Source organism: Epinephelus lanceolatus, chromosome 2 (assembly GCF_041903045.1).
Source record: "Epinephelus lanceolatus isolate andai-2023 chromosome 2, ASM4190304v1, whole genome shotgun sequence".
Lineage (NCBI taxonomy): Eukaryota > Metazoa > Chordata > Actinopteri > Perciformes > Serranidae > Epinephelus > Epinephelus lanceolatus.
Window position 1 is genome coordinate 41,382,990 of NC_135735.1, and position 12,498 is coordinate 41,395,487.

The window sequence follows — 12,498 nt, forward strand, 5'->3', positions numbered from 1 at the left end:
CTAAATAAAAGGAAATAAGTGAATAATAATAATGTGTACCTTTCTAAAAAATCATATGGATACCTTCAAAAGAAAAGTATCATTTGGGTTATTTTTGTACTAAACAAATGCTAATCCCTTTAAAAGGTAAATTTAACCTCTCACAGTGATATATAATCAACCAGTTGTCACCCTGGTAACAGATGCCGTAATAGAGTAGTAGGCTTAGCATCTTGCTAAAACGTTAACCAGCTTAAAACCTAAAACATAACGTAAGCTAGCACTCACACAGTCATGAGTTTGGCCAAGCTAGCAGGCACACTGGCTCAGATGTCTACAGGAGCTTGTTTGCTTTGCCTCCATTAACCATCACGGAGGTTGGACCCTTGTTTCAGCTCTCATGTCCTACTAGAGCATCACTCGCTGCAGTAAGGCCGGCTGTATACTCCAAATGAAATAGAATTTGGCTTTTGTTACTCAAGGTCTGTTTCACCAAGGGCATCCATGCTGAACAGAGCAGCTTGATAGTTGACACCACTCACAAATTCATCATAACAAAGTAATATAAGAGCAAGTGTATGCCTGTGGAGGCAAACTGAAACACTATAGATTCAAATGATTTAGTAAACCATTTAGACCATGCTTTAAGACTGTCACCTTTTTCATCTTAAAGGGTAACTTCAGTATTTCTATCCAGGATCACTTTTTCCCCATATTTTGTGTCAAAGTGAAAAATGGGAAAAACAATTTTTGAAGTTGGTTCAATATTGAGTGAGACCACTGCAGCCAGCACTGACTAAACTGACTGCAATGTACCCTGCGGGCAATTGAGCACCGCCAATTTACATCCACTAAAAGTGCTTGTTTTTAACCAGAGACTGCCCCAAAATTGCCATCACCAAACACACCAGATTTTATTTTGTTTGTGGTATACTGCTGGCCTGACTCATCTAGAATTCACCAACAACTGTAGATGGTTGTCGCAATTTCTCGTGTGAGCTCCTCATTAATATACAGTGATTTCTGTTTACATGGTTTGATTTGAATTTGTGTCAGGTTACATTACATTATATTACATTATTTAAGTGACGCATTTATCCAAAGCATCCATCCATGCATGCATCCATCCATACATCAAGCAATTATCTTCCGCTCATCTGGGGCTGGGTCGCAGGGGGTAGCGGGATGGGCAAGGTGCTCCAGACGTCCCTCTCCCCAGCAACATTTTCCAGTTCCTCCTGGGGGATCCCGAGGTATTCCCAGGCCAGATGAGGTATATAGTCCCTCCAGCGTGTTCTGGGTCTACCCCCAGGCCACCTACCAGGTAGATGTGCTCTGAAAACCTCCAACGGGAGGTGCCCAGGAGGCATCCTGATCAAATACCACCTCAACTGGCCCCTCTCGATGGGGAAGGCGCTACGGCCCTACTCTGAGCTCCCTACGCTGACATGACAACTTTTATTATATGCTGTTTTATTAATTAATACTATTCTAGCATAGAGAAATTGTATTATGCCATATAGTAGAAAAAAGCCTGGAGGCTGGTTTCCAACTTGCTGGGAAATAGCATCAATACTCAGTTCAATTTACTTTCTCATTTACCTAACACGGGCCGGGAAGTGAAGCTTGAAATAGGTTCCCCAACAAAGCATCAGTGGATTGACACCACATCATGCCTTCTAAACATTAAGGCTTTGTTACCTTTTTATTCATCGTGCTCAAGATGTGCTTTCGAATTTCCGCAGGTTTAAGCACTGAATAACTACACACACACTCACAGAAATACATAAACATGAGTTGAATATGATAGCATATAATAAGAGGAGGTTGTGTTTCAGCTGATTGTATTCATGACCCCATTAATGAAATTGTTTAATTTGTTCATTGCATTTGTGAGGATGGCTTCAACACTGTGTGTGTGTATCTGTAGCAACCCTGTCTGTGAGCTACCATGTGAAGATTATGTGTGTTTATGTGCTGCTTTTCCCTCATAGGATTCCTGCAGGCCAGAGGAGGCAGTCTGAAGGCTGTAGTGACTCGTGTGAATTATGAACTGGGAAATTAGTGAACATTAAAATATTTTCTGGGAAGCCAACTTTGTATTTTTCATTTGATAACCAACTCAAATTCACAACTTAGGACTGGGGTGCGCACATTTATTTTGCTATTTCTCACAGTGTTGAAATCTTCGTTTTGGTTTAATTCAAAAATCGTTGGAATTATTGGTGGGAGCTGTTTTCATATTCACTCTGATGTTGGATAGTTTGTAAATTTGGGGGCATTAAAGTGCTATAATAAGAAAAGGAAGCAACTGGCAATCATGCCATGGAAGAAATTCTCGCCTTTTCATCTTGTGAAATTTGTATGTTTTTCTAATAATGCCGATCAAATGTTTGAGTCACCGTGCCTTGTTTGGCCCCTGCACTCTCTCCACATATTCCATATTCAATAGGGCAATTAATTTAATTTGATTACAAGTTGGACATCACATAAAGTACACTGGACAAAAATGTAAATGCAAGACGTTTGTTTTTGCTCCCATTTTTCACAGGTTTAAGTTTAAGACTTTTTTTTAGCACTCAGTAGATAAATTTCTCTCAAATTTTAGTTGCAAATTGGTAAAAATCCGTGTTGGTGAACACCTCTTCTTTTCCAAGATAATCCATCCAACTAGCATGTGGCATATCAAGAAGCTGATTAAACAGCATGATCACTCCACGTGTGCTCTGGGATGGTCACAATAAAAGACCATTCTAAAATGTGCAGTTTGATCACATGACACAATGTCACAGATGTCACAAGTTCTGAGGGAGCATGTCATTAGCATGCTGACTGCAGGAATGTCCACCAGTGAACTCATAGTAGTCATTTGACTACTATAAGACATCTCTAATGTTGTTTCCCTGAATTTGGCAGTACATCCAACCATCACAACCACACGTAACCAAGTCGGTTACAATGAAGAACTGCAGTCAGGTTAAGACCCTGCATCAGCTGTTTATGGCTGATCTCCGACAATCTTGCAGGTGAAGACATGGATGTGGAGGTTCAGAGCTGGTGTGGCTACATGTGGTTTGCTGTTGTAAGGCTGGTTGGATGTACTGCCAAATTAATGAAAACGACTTAAAGACATCTTATGGAAGCGACATGAACATTCAGATAATGGGCAACAGCTCTGGAGGTCCCTCACATATATTAGATTGGCCAGTGTTCAGCCCAGGGCACACTTGTGTATTAATGATGCAGTTTAATCAGCATCTTGATATGCCACGCCTGTCAGGTGGATGCATTATCGTGAACACTTCTTCTTTTCCAAGATAATGCATCCACCTGACAGGCGTGGCATATCATGATGCAGTTTAATCAGCATCTTGATATGCCACGCCTGTCAGGTGGATGCATTATCTTGGAAAAGAAGAAGTGTTCACTGACACAGATTTATATCTAAATGTATATCTATTGAGTGCATGAAAAAGGTCTTAGATCTTTGACTTAAACCTGTGAAAAATGGAAGCAAAAACAAAGGTGTTGCATTTACATTTTTGTTCAGTACATAATATGACTGAAGCTGCAGTAAAAAAAGGAAATTGGATCCTTAGCCTTTTAGTAAAAATGACCAAAAAGATGTAGTTTGCTCAAGTCCTAGCTGTTAGATGTTATCTGTCATGATGTCAAGAATGTTCTTGTGTCTTTTCGCCCACTAGGTCTGTTGTCCGCCTTGCTGCCAGTCTCTTAACTAAGCTAGTGGACAGCCTTGCCCCCAGTATTACTAGTGTTTTAGTGCATGGCAAGCAGGTAAGTGGACACACAGACCACAGGGCCACAGTAGTAAATAATTGGGGGTTATGTTGGGACAATGGCATGGCGGGACAATGATTTTAATGTTCACTGATTAAAAGAAATTAAATTGTAAATATATGGTTATAAGCTTCTCATACTGTCATCCTATGGGAATTACTTGCATGCTCATATTCCTCATCACAGCTCACTTCCGTTGTGCGTGTATCTAAGCTGTAGTTGTAACAAGGCTGCCAGTGTGACCAGCGTACAATCCTAATATGCACCGTGTCCACGTGTCTAGACACACTCCCATGTGCCAATTGATAAAATGTGACCCGGGAATTTGTCTGATGCTGCTCCCTCGTGCTGAATGAGATTCGGTGCATCATTTCCTGTCAAGTGTTACTCAGAGATTAGCCTCCTCTCGAGAGTGTCAGTTATCTCGCCTCATTTTTACCCCTCTGAACAGTTTTAGGCATTTCATTATGCTGAAGTAGCTCAAGGTGTGAATCTGCATATAGATTGCTTACCGGAGGGAATGCTCCTCTCGACATGATTGGAAAAGCTGACTTAAGATTTGAGACGGCTGTGTTCCTGTGCTTACAATAGCAGCCCAGTTGGAAGAAATAAGAGGCAGCACCCCATTTAAGTCAATTCTGACTCCAGTTTTGATTATATTTCTCATCAATATTAAAATTCAACAATGTATTTCCCCCTCGGTCATTTCCAGCTCCAGGTTGTTCTTTGCTCAGTTAGAATCAGTTCAGATGTAAAGATGAATGATACATCTTCAAAGTACTGGGTTTCATCAGCTGAAGGCAAGGATAAAAGTGTGTCCTCCCATCAGAGAGATTGGTTAGGTGTAATTTTCATGAGATGGCTTTCAGAAGACACGAAATACAAAAGAGTAATCTTGAGATCTGTAATTTTTTTTTTTTTTCCCTTCTCACTTTTATGTGACTCTGGGAGAGGAGGCCAATTTTAGAGTGATGGAACAAAGATACTTGTAGGAATTGCACCTGGGAGGAAGTACTGTGTGCACATGCCAGTCTACACATGAACACTTTCCACACAGATGAACCTGTAAAGGCACACATGCTCCCAAAAGCTTAGATATACTAGGCACAGCAATCCTTCTGCACAGCAACGAACTTTCTAAATCTATAAAGGTTTGGGGTATGCTCCTTTTCCCTGTGTTTGCTAATGTCTGTGATTACCAGGTGACTCTCGGCCTATTCGGGCAAGAGGAGGAGGTGATCTCCAACCCACTGTCGCCAGGGGTGATCCAGGGCATCATCTACAGCAAGTGCTCCCCTCACGGTGGGGAACGGGAGGCTGTTCTTCAGCAGGAGCTGGTCATCCATATCGGATGGATTATCTCCAACAACCCAGAGCTGTTCAGCGGCATGCTGAAGATCAGAGTCGGGTAGGACAAATTTGGGTTCAGGGTGGCTGCAGTGGGGCCCTAACAACTCTTGTACATTCAGTCGATCAAGATGGCCTCGTGCAGAATGTACTCTTTGCTGTAATTCACCTACTGTAGTTTTCAGACCACTCAAGGAAATATGAAAAATTCAAGGAATATTGGCATCAGTTTAGACTGCAGATTTCCTTCATTTTATGTTAGCCGATCAAAACATCAGTAACTCAGAGCTTTCCAGTGTCTGTGTCCATACATTACAGGCTGTTTTTCTGAAGTTCTTTTTTACACTCCAAATAAACCACATGGCAGTTTTCTCAGAAGTGGACTGAGACTCAATTTATAGGTGTGCTCTACACTTATTGAATAAAAGCACCTGGGATTGAACAAATTTCTCCAGACAAGTTTGGTCCGAAAATACTGTCAAGAAAATCAAAACTCAATGTTGGAAGAAGTGTTGTGAGGTTAGGTACAATGTGCCATTTTAAAATTCTGTTCTATCAGCTTAGAGAAACAAGTTAGCTGTTTTTATCTGTCTGTTTTTGACTTTTTTACAGAAGCCCTCAGAGGCAAGGAAGAAAATTTTTGGAGGGTCAAAGAGTGAAACGCTTTGTCCACAAAATACAAAAGGCATTGAAAGTTCAGCCAAGTGTAGCTTAAATGAAAGTTCTCCCTTCACAATTAACTAACCGCAAATGTCCACTGTTACACACACGTATAATTCAATTCAATTCTATGGTGGTATACTGTGAATTTCCAGATGGATTGTCCAGGCCATGAAACACGAGCTGAAGATCAGGGCGGGAGACATGCCACCCCAGGACATCTACCAGCTCTCCCCCAGCGACATCAAGCAGCTCCTGCTGGACGTCCTGCAGCCACAACACACCGGCAGGTACTCAAAGACACTCACACTATAGAGAACATTACCTGTGTTTTCTTCTCCCTGTCTGCTCACAGATCTGCCTTTGAAGATGCAGTGTCGTTATCTTAACACATTCGCTTGTATAATCTTTTTAGTTTTAATTATTTCATCCTCTGTCTTGCCTACATCCATATCGTTTAATCTGCTGCTGCCGCAACCCAATTTCCCTGTGGGAATTATTACATTTTTATCTTATCTCATCTAATCTAATACACACTGACTCATAGACAATTTCCTCTAGCACATCGGCTATCATCATTATATTTCCCCAGTCTCTGAAATGTGGTTCAACAGTTTCACCCTTGTTTTCGCCTCAGGTCTTGGCTGAACAGGCGTCAGATCGATGGCTCTCTGAACAGAACCCCTCTGGGCTTTTATGATCGTGTGTGGCAGATCCTGGAGAGGACCCCCAACGGCTTTACAGTGGCTGGGGCTCACCTCCCACAGGTACCTGCCTCCCCTGGCTCTGCTGTAGGATAAATACTCAATGACCACTGCTGTTTGAAGGGGACACTGTGCTGCTATACAAACAGCTACAGGTTACAGAGACCATTTATTGTGTAACAGGCACATCTAAGGCTTACAGGCACAGATCTTTATGCTGTTTTTAAGAATACCTAACAAATTCTATTGCTCAAAGGAGTGTTGTTCACATTTATTGGTTCAAATACTTGTGATAGTGTCCGCCCCAAATAATTTTTCCTAAGAATGATAATCAATACATTTAAAATTTGGCCACAATCAAGGGTGAAAAAAGATGACAAACACAGATTGTTTAATTATGTTGGAGTTATGACAGTATTAGCCTGGCCAATTCTTATCTTGGCATTAAGAGGATTGAACCATCGGGGCTAACGTTAACATTAAGTGAATTGGCACTTTGGCTGAAGAGCTAAATTTATGTGGTAAATCATTGGCAAAATGGTAATGTTAATAATGCTTAATGAGTAGTCCCAGAGCACTAACGTCAGCAATGTCATACTAGTATGCTAGTATGCTAACATTAGACTCTAACACTACAACCAAATCGTAATAGCTTGTATTCGCTAAAAACAACCCAACCTTATCAGGCTAATTAATGCTTATATAAGCAAGTCATATGCCAAATTAGTGATAATGTAAGAGATTCTTAAAGGCATTTTTTGCCAAAAGGGGACCATCGACCACACAATGGAACCTGTGCTGATGAACACTGATTGATTTTTGTTATAATACAAAGTACCTAATCAATTTCAAGGTGTCTCCATTGATCGTGAAAATGTATTTTGTTTGTCTGTGAGTAGTATAAGTGGATCTTTTACTCTGTTGGTCTAATTAAAGGCATTCAGCAAAATTGCTATTTTCAATCACTTTTCATCATCACAGCTATTATTCATTAAGAGACTCAACAGTCAGTGATGTCATTAACAGTGTTTCACTTGTCTGATTGGCCTTTTTCGTGGAAGGTATTTTGACATTCCACAGTAGGAAAATCACAACTCTAAATAAGGAAGATTAATGATGACAGAAAACCATTTAGCTGCTTCGGTTTCAGGGTCCCGGTATTATGCATGCTGTCTCACTGTCACCTTGTCATAGTTTACTGGCACAGTGTTTGAAATCGCTCGTTCATTCACCACACCCTGTTTAACAGACACTCAAAAATTTGCTCTATGGGTATAACAGTAAATTTCAGACACTTAAAATCAGTGTATACACTGTTAATGTCATTACTAACACCTGTTCTTTCCTACCATGACAAGTCAAAATGTTTGCAGTGAATGCTTATTGGCTGGTTGTTCAGTGCAGAACTCCACCGATACACAGCAAAATAGATGATGTGAGTAGAGCGCCTTAAGCACTGTCTGTGTTTGGTGTCATGCAGGCCTACAGGTTGAGTTTGTATACCTATTCACCAAAAATCCTGTTGACACTACATTGAATGATGGCTTATAAAGACTAATGTTTACTTTAATTTTTCAAATACATAGACAGTTAATCGATATCATAGTTAGAATTTCATTTCAAAGTTAGAATCGCTCCTTTTATAGCCATGGTAGAAAGACAGTTGGCAGTTGACAGCTATACAAAAAGTTACACTGACATCACTGGTATTTTGTTGCCTCAAAGCACAGTTTGTTAATGTATTGGCAAGTTTGAGTTGCCAAACACTCGGGGACCAGATCCAGTTCCACTCTAAGCTTTCACAACTTATATTTACTTTCTCTACATCTCCCATAATCTGTTTTGGAAGGGAGAGTGTTTAGTTAACAGCACAGTGATTGACTTGTTTTTACACCTACTGTCGGCACCATGATGGACAGGTTGTTAGTGCACAGGAGGAGGGAGATCCCACAACCCTCTGCCTCTTCTGTGCTCACAGTGATGGAGTGAGATGATTCAGTATGACATTTTAATCAGGACAAAATAATTGAAAAGAATAATTATAACAGCCCTGTGATCATTTTGTAGTGGTCACAAACACACAGGATATACACAATGATCATCAATTACAGCATCCAGCAGCTGACATGCATGTTCATGCTCACATGAACCACTTTTTTTTATTTTACTATCTCTCCGCAGCAACCGACACTGTCTGACATGACCATGTATGAGATGAATTTCTCCCTGCTGGTGGAGGAAACGCTGACGAACATTGTCCTGCCTGAGTACAGACAAATTATAGTAGAGGTAACCACCGAACGCCCACACAACCAGAGTGCACAGATATAACAGAGTCAGAATAAATGAAACTAACAAATTAAATGTGTATGGATTTGTACTCAACATGACATTGACTTTGCTCTCTTTATTCTGGAATTGATATCATACTCTGTCTCAGCACTGCAGCTTGTCCACAGTCAAGCAGCGAGGGAATTTAGGGACTCCAGTTCTTCACTCAATATCCATTTTGTTTAGGGACTGATTTTGATATTCCTTGTGATAACAGTTAAGTGTGGTTTACTCTTTTTAAAAGAGGATGCTGTGTTTTTAGTTTCTGACAGCCTCGTCCTATCTCCTGTGTGTGACTAGTTGCTGATGGTGGTGTCCATAGTGCTGGAGAGAAACCCGGAGCTTGAGTTCGGCGACAAGATGGATCTGGACCATCTGGTGAAGGAAGCCTTTAATGATTTCCAGAAGGATCGCAGCCGCTTTGAAGGCATGGAGAAACAGGTAGAGCGCCTTTCCTCTAGGCCGTAACTGATATTAACTGGTATTATAACATGTTCTCATTTGAATGTGACCGGAGTGTCAGCCACAAAATTATCTCATCACCTTTCTAAATTGATGTGCTTCCAAACTTTGAGCCTCTGTACCAGCCATACACTGATAATCTAACTAAAGGGGTAGCTTGATTTAATAGTGCTAAAAAGCCTGACAGAAACAGTCTGTGACTTTCCAAGTTTTTTAATGAATGTTTGAAATATAATCCTGCTAGGATCTCGTTTTTTTCACATATAGCATATCATTCTAAACTTTTATGAGCACTTTTTTGTTAAGTCTTGAAATTCTTGTGCCTGCCAGGATGACATGGAGGCATTTTACAACACACCACCAGTGGGAAAGAGAGGCACCTCCAGCTACCTGACCAAGGCCGTTATGATCCTGTTGCTGCAGGGGGATGTCAAGCCCTGCAAGGACGACCCCTGTTCCGTTAGCTAGATTTACAACGCTTCGACCTCTCATCCCAGCCTGCTGCAGTGTAGTCATCAAATGGTCTACTGAGTATCCATCACGTATATTCAGAAGATAACCTCTAACCTCTCCAATCCTCTCTTCGGCAGCACTCTGCCCGCTCCTGCAAGCTACAGTTTTCCTGGACTTTTGCCTCTACAGCAATAGAAGGTGTGAGCAGAAGCCTCAGTTGGCATAGATTAGCATGTTTGCAGTTTGCTCCAGGCGTTAAAATACATCCACCAGTCATGTTTCATATAAAAACAGAAATGTTGATATTTATGGGAAATACTCACAGTATCACCAGGGCCTTGTTTCTTTTACCTCCACACGTTTTTGTTCAGTATCCCAACTGTGCTGTGTAAGATTTTAATAGAGTTACCTTGAATTGCTCTAGTTATTTATTAACATTGGTAGCTAGTCATGTGAAATGCCACATAACTAGCTAATGTTGCCACATACTGTGCCCTAACTGGGTAACTGTTTTGTTATTCTTTATCTGGATGTCGTAGATTAGCATATCTGCACTTTGCTCAAAGGGTTAATATCCTATACAGCCACCAGCTGTACTAAACTTACTAGCACCTAGAACCTTCCTTAACCTGTCTACATCTTTTTGTCACCAGAGTTCACTCTTGTATTCTACTCTGTGTATTCAGTTAAGATTTTAATAGTGTTAATCACCGTAGGTGGTTAGCTATGTCAGAATGGCACCTAGCCACCAAACTTGTGTTCTCTTGCCCTGTCTCCAATAATACGTATTGTCATTAAAATAAAAACTTACTGAAGGAGAAATTACACAAGTGGTAATTGTTTTGGCTTAGCTTAGCTTAGCTGAGCATAAAAACTGAAAATGGGGAAAAAGCTTGCCTAGCTATGTCCAAAAGTTAAAGGAATGCTAAGCTAGGCTAGCAGGCTGTTGGCTGTAGCTTAATTTTCATCATACAGACATGAGACTGGTTTAAATCTTCATATCTAATTCTCTGTAATAAAGCAAATCAGCTTATTTTAAAAAAAAAACCTATTTCTTTAATTTTTGTTTTTCCCTTCAAAAATCTAATATAAATGTGTTTGTATTCTGGCTTTCAGATATGTAAGAATGATGCCACTGTGAACCCTGATACAGGAACCATGAGCTCAGATGTAAGCTTTACCTCACCAGCAATAACCTGTAGCTGTTACACTGCAGTCAGTCAGTATAAGGTCATGTTGTATCATGAGAGGTGTGGTTGTTAAATTGATCTATTTGGCTCCCAGGGGCCTTGAAAATGCAGCTAATAATCACATTAAGTCTGCCATTATGTCATGTATTATTCGTCATCAAATTGCTTCCTGATGTGGTTATCATCATCATCTAAACTATCAGTGGGTCTTTGGCTTTAGAAGGTTTATAAATTTAAGATTTTATAGTGAATCACACAGTATATTCAGCTAAAGTTTGGTGTTTGTTGTACTATGTTAAGTTTCTTTTAGTGGAATGCTGTGCCCTCTTACCTTTATGCATGCACAGTCTGCCGCATGACAATAGGGGCTGTTTGCCATTTGCAATGGGATGGTTTCTCTGAATGTTTTAGGCTACAAAATAGTTTCTGAGAGGCCCATTTTGAGCAGTTGGGCTCTGCATGACAATGACTACTGCTCATCTGTAGTTCTGGGACTGAAGACCCTTTAGAAAATTCTGTTTTGTTGAATGTGGGCAACAGTAAAGACTGCTGTCATCCTTAGGTAGAAATGATAAAAGATTCACTTTGACTTATTTTAAAGCGTGCCTCTGAATATCATCACTGTGATGAATCCACCCAACCTTGTCACTGTGTGTGTGTGTGTGTGTGTGTGTGTGTGTGTGCGCGTGTGTGTTGTTTACCGTTGTTGTTCAGTATTTTTAACTCAAACTGTAGTTTCAAAGAATAAAGTTATGATGGAAACTATAAACATTTCCTGTGTGTCACTTTACTATCACCCTTTTTAACTGTATCTGAATGTGTAAATAAGTGCAGGTTTGCATTATGCAGCTGCCTCTGGAACATCTCCCCTCTTCTTCCACAGTTATGTGAATATGAAATACCGACATGTAATTGCTTTGCGTGACTCAAAAATCTCTTGTTCCTTGGCTAAAACTGCAGCAGAAATGGAGCGTGACTGCTACAGCCCTGAGCGCTGCGTTTTGGCATTGTATCGGATCCTACTAGTTACACCCACTTATATTGCCCGAACCCCTTATCAATCTGCATCTCGCCACTGACGCTGTGTGTGCTGTCTGCAACACTGACTAACTGACTGGCAGAGAAAGGTGGGCGAGCGAGAGCCAGAGGAGAAGATAAATGAGCTCTGCCTCACACTCAATATATTCAAATCAACTTGCATGCTGGTGAGAGGAGATCTTGCCTGTCTTGTTAAATAAATCACTGCTTCACCAAGAAGAATTGAAAAGAAATTAGTTTCTTTCGTTATGAAGTGAGGGATCTCAAAAAGGTTCTGGTCTTTTCTTTTTTCATATCTATTTTATAATTTACTTTGTACAGTATTTCCTACTCCGCTAAACACCATAATTGTAAGATAACGGAACATGTTTTAATGTTATAGAGAAAAGACATCTTCCTTTAACCACTAAGGAACCTTAAAAGGAAACTCTAGAATCAGATATCACTCTAATGGGTAGATTACTATTTCTACTATTCTTCAATATCTTCTTCAGCTCTCGAGAAAGTGGCCCTGGTGATGTTTTCAACGAGAGCAC

General features: G+C 40.5%; 1 protein-coding gene across 3 annotated transcripts in view; it reads left to right on the forward strand.

Annotated features, from left to right (window-relative positions):
• The window catches only part of phkb (phosphorylase kinase, beta), a 149,389-nt gene extending 137,696 nt beyond the window's left edge, over nucleotides 1-11,693 (forward strand). For 2 of the 3 annotated variants that reach the window (XM_033632936.2, XM_033632923.2), the window contains 7 exons: nucleotides 3,684-3,774; nucleotides 4,980-5,185; nucleotides 5,940-6,074; nucleotides 6,422-6,551; nucleotides 8,670-8,777; nucleotides 9,120-9,260; nucleotides 9,612-11,693. In XM_033632936.2, the coding sequence (XP_033488827.1) occupies nucleotides 3,684-3,774; nucleotides 4,980-5,185; nucleotides 5,940-6,074; nucleotides 6,422-6,551; nucleotides 8,670-8,777; nucleotides 9,120-9,260; nucleotides 9,612-9,749 (949 nt within the window). In that variant the 3' untranslated portion in view covers nucleotides 9,750-11,693. The remainder of the gene's footprint in view (nucleotides 1-3,683; nucleotides 3,775-4,979; nucleotides 5,186-5,939; nucleotides 6,075-6,421; nucleotides 6,552-8,669; nucleotides 8,778-9,119; nucleotides 9,261-9,611) is intronic. The other variant, XM_033632931.2, reaches the window with a different exon arrangement.
• Nucleotides 11,694-12,498: the final 805 nt, after the last annotated feature.